We start from the raw sequence: 12,852 nt of genomic DNA on the forward strand, positions 1-12,852 counted from the left end.
ATTTATATTAATCTATATACAGTCATATGAAAAAGTTTGGGAACCCCTCTCAGCCTGCATAATAATTTACTTTCAACAAAAAAGATAACATCTATCTATCTATCTATCTATCTATCTATCTATCTATCTATCTATCTATCTATCTATCTATCTATCTATCTATCTATCTATCTATCTATCTATCTATCTATCTATCTATCTATCTATCTATCTATCTATCTATCTATCTATCTATCTATCTATCAGTGGTGTGTCTTTCATTTCCTAGGAACATCTGAGTACTGGCGTGTTTTCCGAACAAAGATTTTTAGTGAAGCAGTATTTAGTTGTATGAAATTAAATCAAATGTGAAAAACTGTCTGTGCAAAAATTTGGGTACCCTTGTAATTTTGCTGATTTGAATGCATGTAACTGCTCAATACTGATTACTTACAACACCAAATTGGATGGATTAGCTCGTTAAGCATTAAACTTCATAGACAGGTGTGTCCAATCATGAGAAAAGGTATTTAAGGTGGTCAATTACAAGTTGTACTTCCCTTTGACTCTCCTCTGAAGAGTGACAGCATGGGATCCTCAAAGCAACTCTCAAAAGATCTGAAAACAAAGATTGTTCAGTCTCATGGTTTAGGGGAAGGCTATAGTACTAGGGTGTTGTACCGTGTTAGCCATTATGAATGTAGAGAAAAGCCAAGCAAAATGACATCTTTTATTGGCTAACTAAAAAGATCACAATATGCAAGCTTTTGAGGCAACTCAGGCCCCTTCTTCAGGCAAGATGTATTAAACCTATCTCAGAGGTGTTTAAACTGTCAGTTTCAACTGTAAGGAATGTAATCAGGAAATGGAAGGCCACAGGCACAGTTGCTGTTAAACCCAGGTCTGGCAGGCCAAGAAAAACACAGGAGCAGCATATGCGCAGGATTGTGAGAATGCTTACATACAACCCACAGATCACCTCCAAAGACCTGCAAGAACATCTTGCTGCAGATGGTGTATCTGTACATCGTTCTACAATTCAGCATAATTTGCACAAAGAACATCTGTATGGCAGGGTGATGAGAAAGAAGCCCTTTCTGCACTCGCGCCACAAATAGAGTCGCTTGTTGTATGCAAATGCTCATTTAGACAAGCCAGATTCATTTTGGAACAAAGTGCTTTGGACTGATGAGACAAAAATTGAGTTATTTGGTCATAACAAAAAGTGCTTTGCGTGGCAGAAGAACACCGCATTCCAAGAAAAACACCTGCTACCTACTGTCAAATTTGGTGGAGGTTCCATCATGCTGTAGGGCTAGTTCAGGGACTGGGGCCCTTGTTAAAGTCGACGGTCAGATGAATTCAACCCAGTATCAACAAATTCTTCAGGATAATGTTCAAGCATCAGTCACAAAGTTGAAGTTACGCAGGGGTTGGATATTCCAACAAGACGATGAGTTCGATATCTACAAAGGCCAGGTACAATGTTCTGAAATGGCCATCACAGTCCCCTGACTTGAATGTCATTGAAAATCTATGGGATTTTTGAAGCAGGCTGTCCATACTCGGCAGCCATCAAATATAATTGAACTGGAGAGATTTTGTATGGAAGAATGGTCAAAAATACCTCCATCCAGAATCCAGGTACTCATCAAAGGCTATAGGGTTTACAGCGTCTAGAGGCTGTTATATTTGCAAAAGGAGGCTCAACTAAGTATTGATGTAATATCTCTGTTGGGTGCCCAAATTTATGCACCTGTCTAATTTTGTTATGATGCATATTGCATATTTTCTGTTAATCCAATAAACTTAATGTCACTAATGAAATACTATTGTTTCCATAAGGCATGTCATATAGTAAAATGAAGCTGCTACTTTGAAAGTTCAGCCAATGATAAACAAAAATCCAAAGAATTAATAGTGGGTTTCCAACTTTTTCATATGACTGTATAATGTCTTAAATAACTGGTTTAGTTTGTTGAAGCCAATTTAATAATATGACTGGCTTGATAGATAGGATATTTAGTTGGATAATTCAGTATTCAAGGATCATTTGCAGTAAAGGAAATTTTTTTTGTGTGTATGATTTATTTGTATATTGCCATTCAAAATATGACAACACTCTCACTTTTATATAGTCACACTTTTTTGAGTTACCGGTGTGTTTAGTTTAAAAAAAATCTCATAACCCCAAAGCAGAAGCTGTGCAACATGTTACATCACAGTCTGTGCCTTTTTCATGAAAGAGGAGTCTACAATAAATTAGTGCAGTGTATTGCCATTTAGTTTTGAAATGCATGATTTTGACATGTTTCTAGGAAAAAAAAAATCTTAGTAGTGATAGGTATATATAGTATTACTAAAGCTGAAGTTTATAAATATATATGAAACATAATGATACAGCCATCATTTTTGTACCAAACCTGTTTAATCCAGTTCAGGATGGTGATGTTCAGAACAGGTTCTGGCTGCGCAAGAAAGGGAGTCAACCACTGGAATCAGAGATGTTCAGAAAATAAACAAATTAAAATTGTCACCATTTCTTGACTTAAGTTCCAAATATGACTTGGGGAAGAAAAATAACATACTTGAATATGATAAAATGCAAATTCAAATGTAAAAGTACCCTCTGACATCAGCTGAGACACATCGTCCTGTCTTAACTCTGAAGTTTAACTGTGGATGATAATGCAGGTTCAGTTTTATGTTGGAGCATGCTTGTGGAGGCAGAAGGCTGTTAATCTTAAGTTAATGCTTCTATATTTATAACAATCATTATTTCCCACATGTATTTATTTTTATTAGAAATAGTGTAAAACACCTGGTAATCATTATTTTAGAAATTTGTCAATGCATCAGAAATATATTGACTTTGTAATTTGTATTATTCAATGCTTGGGTGTCATACAAGTTACATAGAATGTTGACAAAACATTTCATATACTCAGGGACAAAGATAATCTTTTTGTTTTTTAACTTTACAGGGATCCAGTGCTGCTCAGTATAATTTTTTGGATATCTTCCCAAAGATTTTTTGCAGACCACCAAAGGAAGTACTTGATATTGATATGAACAAGCAAGAGAACTATATGAATAAGCAAGATAACTCTTTTTCAGACCCATTAATGGATGACAAGGAATTTAAAAGTGAAGCATTTCAGAGACCCTATCAGTATCTTAAAAGATTTCACCATCAAATCAGTCTTGATAGTTTTACTTACCATGGTGTTGAAGGAACACATGTTGAGTGCTTACAGTTGTTTTTTATATATTGTGGCATAGTGGATCCATCATGGGCAGAGTTGAGAAACTTTGCTTGGTTTCTGAATTTACAGCTAGCAGATTGTGAAAACTCAGTTTTCTGTGATTTTAATCTTGTTGGTGATACTTTACAGGGTTTTAAAATGTTTGTAGTTGATTTTATGATTCTTATGGCTAGAGATTTTGCAACACCCTCCCTTATTATTTCTGACCAGAGTCCTGGAAGAAACCAGGTAAACTGGGATGGGGTTAATGAAGAAGATCTTGCCCCTTTCTGTATTAGAAAGAAATGGGAATCAGAACCGCATCCTTACATTTTCTTCAATGATGATCATAATTCTATGACTTTCATTGGCTTTCATCTCCAGCCAAATAAGCAACAAGGGGTTGATGCTATCAATCCCACAAATGGCTTGATTATAAAGAAAAACATTATGACTCAGCAACTCTATGAAGGTCTTAAACTTCAAAGGGTTCCATTTAACATAAACTTTGATGAACTTGAAAGAGGTGAGAAGATAGAGCGTATTTGCAATGTGCTTGGGATACAGTGGCCCTTAGACCCTGATGAAACCTATGAACTGACTACAGACAATATATTAAAGATGCTTGCTATTCACATGAGGTTTAGATGTGGTATTCCTGTTATCATAATGGGAGAAACTGGATGTGGGAAAACAAGGCTTATCAAGTTTCTGTGTGAGCTACGAAGAAGTGGCGTTGCAACTGAAAATTTAAAACTAGTGAAAGTTCATGGAGGAACATCTGCAGAAATAATTTATTCCAAGGTCAGAGAAGCAGAGCTGATTTCTATTGACAATAAGCAGAAATATGGATTTGATTCTGTTTTATTTTTTGATGAGGCCAACACAACTGAAGCTGTAAGCAGCATTAAAGAAGTTCTTTGTGACAAAACTGCTGAAGGATATCCTCTTATTGCTAATTCAGGTCTGCAGATCATAGCAGCCTGTAATCCCTACAGGAAGCATACAGATGAGATGATTAAACGCCTAGAGTCAGCTGGCCTCGGGTATAGGGTCAGAGCTGAAGAAACTGAAGAGAAGCTTGGTTCTATTCCACTGAGGCAGCTTGTGTACAGAGTGCAAGCATTACCTCCAAGCATGATTCCTCTAGTCTGGGACTTTGGTCAATTAAATGACCAAACCGAAAAAATTTATATTAAGCAAATAGTACAAAGAGTGGTTCACTCTGCCTCAATAATGGAGAATTACACAGAAATAATAACAGATGTGTTGTCTACTTCACAGCGTTTTATGAGACAGAGAAGTGATGAATGCAGCTTTGTCAGTTTGAGGGACGTGGAACGATGCATGGCTGTTTTTGAATGGTTCTTTAAGAATCATGTGATGCTGCTTAAAGAGCTAAATGCTTTTCTCAGTAAAATTTCTCAAGGCAGAAATAAACCACAAGAAAGAGATCCAATCATCTGGTCACTGGTAATGGCAGTAGGAATTTGCTATCATGCCTGTTTGGAAAAAAAGGACTCTTACAGAAAGAAAATTTGTGTGCATCTGCCTGAACCTTACCGTCCAGCTAAGGTTTTAAAAGAAATCTTACTCATGCAAGATCTTCTTCTTAATGGTGTTCCTTTGGGAAAGACAATTGCTCGAAACAATGCATTGAAAGAAAATGTTTTTATGATGGTAATCTGCATTGAGCTGCGTATCCCACTCTTTTTAGTAGGCAAACCTGGTAGCTCCAAGTCCTTAGCCAAAACGTTAGTGGCAGATGCAATGCAAGGCCAGGCAGCACACTCTGATTTATACAAGCAACTAAAGCAGATCCACCTTGTGTCTTTCCAGTGTAGTCCTCACTCCACGCCTGAGGGCATTATTAACACTTTCAAACAATGTGCTCGGTTCCAAGAAGGTAAAAATTTGAATGAGTACATTTCTGTGGTTGTCTTGGATGAAATTGGCTTAGCTGAAGATTCACCCAAGATGCCTTTGAAGACCTTACATCCACTTCTAGAAGAAGGGTGCATTGATGATGAGCCTCTCCCCCATAAAAAAGTAGGCTTTATTGGCATATCTAACTGGGCTTTAGATCCAGCCAAGATGAACCGTGGTATTTTTGTTTCTCGTGGGGATCCAGATGAGCGAGAATTAATAGAAAGTGCTAAAGGGATCTGTTCTTCAGACCCAATGATACTTATGAAAGTACAAGGCTTCTTTAAAATTTTTGCAAGAGCCTATTTACAAATCTGTAACAAGCGAAATAAAGAATTTTTTGGACTCCGGGATTATTACAGCTTGATAAAAATGATATTTGCTAACACAAAAGGATCTGGGCAGGAGCCAGGAGTGGAGGATGTTGCAGTGGCAGTTCTACGAAATTTTAGTGGAAGAGATGATATCAACGCAGTAGAAATCTTTACTGTACATTTTGATAGAAAACTTGAACAGGAATCCATTAACACAGTTGAACTTATAAGACAAAATATTTGTGCGGACACACAGGATGGAGAATGCCGTTATCTTCTTGTTTTGACCAAAAATTATGCTGCCCTTCAGATACTTCAGCAAACTTATTTCTTGGATCAAAACCAGCCTGAAATTATCTTTGGGTCCAGCTTTCCGAAAGATCAAGAATATACCCAGATTTGCCGCAATATCAACCGTGTAAAGATCTGCATGGAAACAGGCCAAACGATTGTTCTACTGAACCTTCAAAATCTGTATGAAAGCCTTTATGATGCCCTTAATCAGTATTATGTGTGCCTCGGTGGACAAAAGTATGTGGATTTGGGACTGGGCACGCATCGTGTTAAATGTCGAGTGCACAAGGACTTTCGTCTTATTGTCATTGAGGAGAAAGATGTTGTCTATAAGCAGTTCCCTATCCCTCTTATTAACAGGCTTGAAAAACATTACCTTGATATCAATACAGTTCTTAAAAACAACCAGAAAAGGATTGTCCAGGAGTTAGAGAGTTGGGTGAATGTTTTTGTTCATGTTGATAATCAGCATGTCGGCATATTAGAAAAACAGGCCTATAGCCCATCGGATGTCTTCATTGGCTATCATTCAGACACTTGCGCGTCAGTAGTTTTACAATTGGCTCAACGACTTAAGGGAAATTTGGAAGGTTTTGAATTGATAAGACAAGTATTGGAAGAGGCTAAAAGCATTCTGTTAAACTGTGCTACACCTGATTCTGTAGTGAGGTTAAGCTGCACTGCTTTGTCAAATGTGGAGGCAGAACATTGGCTAAAGGAATACTTTGAAGTTCGGAAGCACAGCTGCCTGGCTGACTTTCTTATTTCACATGAAAAGCAGAAGGATTGCTGTCAAACAGTATTCTGTGAGGTAAGTATTCTTGTTCCTTCTTTCTTCTGATATTTTGGTGTTTATTTCTTTTGTTTGTTATTTCTGTTTTTCCCTTTGCTCCGGTATTTTTCTATTAAACTGTTTTATGAAATATTTTTATTTTAGATATAACACAGATATATTGTATACCTGTTTTTAGTTTGTAAAGCTCTGCTATTGTTTATTACTGATATTTTTTGGCTTTAAAGTAATTTTTGTTAACTAGCCAACCCGCGGCGTACCATACGCCGCATAATCAGGCCGCTTTTTTAATGATTTTTAAGCACAGGGATAAAATTAACATTTGAAAAATCCGGAGGAGAGGGGAAGGACGCCCATTACGCCCCATCCGTCATGCTAGTCTGCTGATTTCTTGTTCAGTAACCTGTGAGTAGTGATGGGCGGGGTGAAGCCTTGCGAAGCATCAACACGTTTGAAGCAATTGTGTCGGAAATCGTATCGAAGCTTCGAAGCATTTGACACTCGCCTCTCTCGTGACACCTCCTGGCCATTTTCATTAACGTTACAGAAACTTATGATACACTTCAATGACGTCTGTTAAAAGTCGTATTGCTTTTATTTTTTCGTAGCTACAGACTGACAACGAAGAGAAGGGTTCGTCAGCAGCTTCTAGTGTCTGATGTCTAAAAAATATAAATATAACTAACGCCGACAGGCAGAATGCACTATACGATAGCAAGAGTTAAACAAAATAAGACGCCTCACCTCATGCATTCCCGGCTCTTTCAGTTAGTATTTACTTTTGCACTGTATCATTATAATCGCTCCTGTTATTAGTATTATAATTAACCCTGATCTTTTCTTGAGATCACATTTAATAGCCTTAAATGTTTTCTTTGGTCTGTCTTAATTAAAACGGAGTAGACAGAAAATAAAGTTTTATCCCTGTACTTTGCCATGATATAGGTAAGCACATTTGAGAAAGAAAATGTGAAATCCTTAAATCACAGATGTCATTATTCGATCAATTATTAAAATCTGCAGTGCTTCGAAAGCTCGACACAGTGTCGAAACCTTAGTATCGAGCGGCCCATCACTACCTGTGAGTGACGTAGAGTTTTCATTGTTGTTTGCGATTCTGGCCGCTTTTCGCGTACTGAGTTGTTCGGGAGTCACAGTTGAGAAACAGTTTTTTAATGTCTTTTAAGCACAGGGGAAAAAATGAACATGTGGCCCGGTGCATTCTTTAACTGCCTTGAGGCGCTGTAGTAGTACGGCTGCTTTGCAGTAAGGAGACAGTGGAAGATTGTGGGTTCGCTTCCCGGTTTGTCCCTGTGTGGATAGCAAATTATCCGCGACAAACAAACTGTTTTACATGCTGCAAACCAATCCGCGCCGCTTTTTCAATGTTTTTTAAGCAGAGGGGAAAAAATGAACATTTGGAAAATCCGTAACGCTGCTTTCAGTAAGTACAATGCACACGCGTTTAATTTGTCAGCCACTTTTTGCCAGCTGTCTTTTCTGGTTTGGGCCGCTTTTGCAGTGTTACCTCTTGTGTATATTATATCTTAAAATCCTTCGAGTTGCTAATTAACTAACTAACACCCACCCACTCAGCTTGTGTGAAAAAAATGCGCCCGTTCTTTCATCATTTTGTTGCAGCCTATCAAAGACTTGGTGATCATGTTTTGTAGACTCAATATATATTGGCTTTTCACTCAGCGCGAGGGCGCGCATTCATCTCGGATTATTACATCTTGCTAGACTAATCTGCTACACGGCTGCGTTTGAAAAACCGACTTATCCCGGATTAGTTTCACCGGCATTAATGATTAGGATTCTGGTTGGAACAAAACCCTGCAGCCACAGGGGTTCACCAGGACCGAGTTTGGCAAACACTGCTGAACAGAGACGAAACCGACTCAGGTGAGGAGTGGGAGCGGGCAAAGTAGTTGGAGTTACTGATTATTTAGTGTTGTTTGCCTGGGTGTCTGATCTGCTTAACAGGATTATAAATAAAAGGAAAACAATGTGAAGGCAATGTCACAGTTGATCCTGTGGTGTAGCGGGTCCACAGCTCCCCTTCAAAAGCCCATTTTTAAATAAGTAATCATCGCACTCACAGTGTAGCGAGGGGCGTGGAAGTGTGGCTGAAACGGTTTCAGGGTAGACTCGTGCTTCGGGCATTTCTCCCCTGCGCAGTGTGTGAGCGAGTGAGGAGAGAGAGAAAGCCGGTACGTTAGAGTGAGCGAGAGCAGGCTCGAAGGCAATGTGTTCCTGTGGTATAGCGGGTCCATAGCTCACATTCAAAAGGCCATTTTTAATCAGGCGACTGACAGTAGTGGAGTCAGGCACAGAGAAGGTCAGCTGCAGAGAGAGCGTCTCGACTGTTGCAGGGCCTGAAGCAGGTGAGACGCTAATGAAAAAGAGGCACAGGGCTTATTGGCTTTTAAAGACTGCTTCCTTCATTGTGTTTTAACTTCAGTTTTAAAGGATTGCGCGGCTCTCTCTTGCGCTGCCTGTGTGTGCCTCTGTCTCTCTGTGGCGCTGCCTCTGTGTGTGTGCGTGGCTTTCTCTCGCGTGCTGCCTGTGTGTGCGCTTGTCTCTCTCTCTGGCGTTGCCTCTGTGTGTGTGTGCGCGTTTCTCTCGCACTGCCTGTGTATGCCTCTGTCTCTCTCTGCCGTTGCCTCTGTGTGTGTGTGTGTGTGTGTGTGTGTGTGTGTGTGTGTGTGTGTGTGCCTCTGTCTCTCTGGCGCTGGCTCTGTGTGTGCCTCTGTCGCTGCCTGTGTGTGAGCGCGGCTCTCTCTCTCGCGCTGCCTCTGTGTCAACCAAGATTCCACTGAGGTTGACTAATGAAAAGTCAACGTGGCTCAGAGCTGCAAGTGGACTGTGGCACAGACAAACAGAAATGACGGCATGTTTTTCGAGGCGTCGCGTCCGAGTTGGTGGGCGTGACTGTGATTTTTTCGTCGTACCCAATGGTCTAAGAGTTGGTGGGCGTGGCTCCTTCCTGCGTGCGCCATTGGTGTCTTACTTGTCGGCGGTTTAGTGAATCCACGCCCCTTCCGGCGTGCTTTCCATGGTCGGCTACTTGTCTCCTGGCTTAGTGAATTATATATACAGTAATCCCTCGCTACTTCGTGGTTCACTTTTCGCGGATTCATGACTTCGCGGATTTTATATGTAAGCATATCTAAATACATAACGCGGATTTTTCGCTGCTTCGCGGGTTTCTGCGGACAATGGGTCTTTTTACTTGCTTCCTCAGTTGGTTTGCCCAGTTGATTTCATACAAGAGATGCTATTGGCGGATGGCTGAGAAGCTACCCAATCAGAGCACGCAGTTAAGTTCCTGTGTGCTGCTGATTGGCTCAGCAACGGAGTGTTGCATTAACCAGGAAGTCTCGTCTCACTCATTCATCATTAACGTGCTAATGCTTCAGGGGCCGTGTCCAAGCACCAACAGAAGATGCAAATGATTGCAGAAAAGGTAAAAGTTTTGGATATGTTGAAGGAAGGGAACAGCTACACCGCTGCAGGACATCGATTCTTTTTATTTAAAAAGGAGGAAAAGCATGTAAGATCTACGGCCGCAGTGTCCTTTAACCAGGGTGCAAAACGAGTTGCAAGTGGGCGTGATAAGGCAGTAGTCTGGATGGAATCTCCTTTAGGAATCTTTGCAACAAGGTCGACGATGTCATGACCGCCTACAAGCTGCTACGTGTACTTCGCTATACAGTAAGTGTAAACTTATCTACCGATTTCATATTGCTTAGCAGTTGTCCCTGTTTTTAATAGAGTAAACGGTGGGTTGTAAACAATACAGGGAGGGTTTAAAAACGTCCAAATACACGTTAAATAATTAAATAAATATAGTGTCCCTACTTCGCGGAAATTCAGTTATCGCGGTCGGCCTTGGAACCTATCTCCCGCGATAAGTGAGGGATTACTGTATAGATAATGTAAAAGAATGTTTCTGCCTTAAAAATGTGTTTCAATGAAAAGAAATAAATTCTTAATACTGTAACTGTCAGGTCAGCATATGCTCAAGAGTCCAGTTCAAATTTACTTTATTTCACTTTACGGTACATTTTAAATCCCTTAATCATTTTAAATTAGTAACTGTTTTGATCATGATAGAACAATAAAGTAAAAAAATAAATAAAAATTGATCATTCTAGAAATGGTCACTCATGTTTAGTCATACCACAGGTTTACTCTGATCCTTCAGCTTGTGTTTTCTAAATCTGATACACTGTCAGTACTAGAGAACAGTAAATTTACTTTTCATTATACTAGTTTTCTTATTTCTGTTAAAGTCAGTGTATAAAGTAATCAAATGAACAAAAATCACTATCAGATTTAGCAGCAGTTACACATTAATACATTAATCCCTCCTCCATCGCGGGGGTTGTGTTCCAGACCCCCCCGCGAAAAGTGAAAATCCGCAAAGTAGAAACCATATGTTTATATGGTTATTTTTATATTGTCATGCTTGGGTCACAGATTTGCACAGAAACACAGGAGGTTGTAGAGAGACAGGGATGTTATTCAAACACTGCAAACAAACATTTGTCTCTTTTTCAAAAGTTTAAACTGTGCTCCATGACAAGACAGAGATGACAGTTCCGTCTCACAATTAAAAGAATGCAAACATATCTTCCTCTTCAAAGGAGTGCGCGTCAGAGAGAGAGAGAAAAAAGCAAACGGTCAAAAATCAATAGGGCTGTTTGGCTTTTAAGTATGCGAAGCACCGCCGGACAAAGTAGCTGCAAGGAAGGGAGCAAGCATTTTTCTGCATTTTTTAGAGGAGCGTCAGTATCCTGTAGGCCAGTATGCGAACAGCCCCTCTGCTCACACCCCCTCCTTCAGGAGTAGAGAATGTCAGAGAGAGAGAGAGAGGAAAGCAAACAATCAAAAATCAATATGTGCTGTTTGATCTTTTAAGTATGCGAAGCACCATGCGGGAAGCATATCGCTTGCAAAGCAGCCACATGTAAGCCCAGCAAAGAAGGGAGCACTGTGAAGATAATCTTTCAGCGTTTTTTGAGGAGCGGCCGTGTCCTCTAGGGGTGCGAACAGCCCCCGTGCTCACAATATATTTGAGAAGTTTTATTTAATACATAATACGCGCTGTGTTTGGGTAGCTTCTCAGCCATCTGCCAATAGCGTCCCTTGTATGAAATCAACTGGGCAAACCAACTGAGGAAGCGTGTACCAGAAATTAAAAGACCCATTGTCTGCAGAAATCCGCGAACCAGCAAAAAATCCGCGATATACTGTATATTTAAATATGCTTACATATAAAATCTGCGATAGAGTGAAGCCGCGAAAGTCGAAGTGCGATATAGCGAGGGATTACTGTATACTGCTTAAAATTTACCCATTGATGTATGCTTGGAGTAGTACTTGCTAGGTAAATTTAGAAAAATATCTTTTAATACAGCATATAGTATATAAAAGTTAACTTGCAATTTTATAAAGCATTTGGATTAGGCAAGTTTGACAGTGTTATTAAATTTATTATTGATTTGATATCAGTGCCCAAGAAATGTATTTGCCCCCTCTGATAATCTATATTGATGCATATTTTGTGGTTAATATTCTTAAAATGTCTAATATAATACAATGTTAAATAAAAAAGGGCCCCAAAGTGAAGAAATTATATTTTTTAACCAATTACCTTAAATCATTGTTCTTGTGCTGGTTCAATCAATAACAAGGGTCCAGTGATAAACTAGTGCATTTCTTAAAATATTTATAATAAACCATGATTTTTGCTTTTCATAGGTTACTACTTTTTCAAGACTTCTTACAGCATGTGATGTTGAGACCTTGGGAAGAGAAATTGGTGCCAAGTACAAAATAGAGTTGCTCTCACTGCAGCAATTTGATACAGAACACTCGTTTTTAAGAAAAATTAGGTATGTTAAAAGGCATTGATTTGGGGTGTCTCAAAAATTGACATTTAATTAGAAAACAAATCTGTAATTGCTGCTCAGAAATGTGAAAAAACATTGCTTAACTTGACCTTTAGCTTCTTGAAGGAAACAGTTGTAAAAGAAGCACATATCATTATCAAAAAGAAGTCTATAGTGCAACAGGAAGTTTCTTGTATGTTGTTGAATTCCTTGCTGTTCAGCTTTCTTGGTTTGCAGAATAGGTCTAAATGTTGGCTGGACTGATGATCTCCAACAAGAAAACATGCCTGTTAAATTAGGGCTGACCCAATGGTAGATGGTATTGTCAATTTCCGATTGACAGAGCACATCCATCTGTGTAAATAAGCATCATCGATTGGCTGCTAACATTTGCAGTAATT

The 12,852-nt window shown here is 39.3% G+C and overlaps 1 protein-coding gene across 1 annotated transcript in view; it reads left to right on the forward strand.

Moving 5' to 3' along the window:
• The window catches only part of LOC114643479 (E3 ubiquitin-protein ligase rnf213-alpha-like), a 367,913-nt gene that overhangs the window by 183,652 nt on the left and 171,409 nt on the right, over positions 1 to 12,852 (forward strand). Inside the window, 2 exon segments of the mRNA XM_051918940.1 lie at positions 2,964 to 6,569; positions 12,321 to 12,454. Coding sequence (XP_051774900.1) covers positions 2,964 to 6,569; positions 12,321 to 12,454 — 3,740 coding nt within the window.

This window comes from Erpetoichthys calabaricus, chromosome 14 (genome assembly GCF_900747795.2).
Source record: "Erpetoichthys calabaricus chromosome 14, fErpCal1.3, whole genome shotgun sequence".
Classification (NCBI taxonomy): domain Eukaryota; kingdom Metazoa; phylum Chordata; class Cladistia; order Polypteriformes; family Polypteridae; genus Erpetoichthys; species Erpetoichthys calabaricus.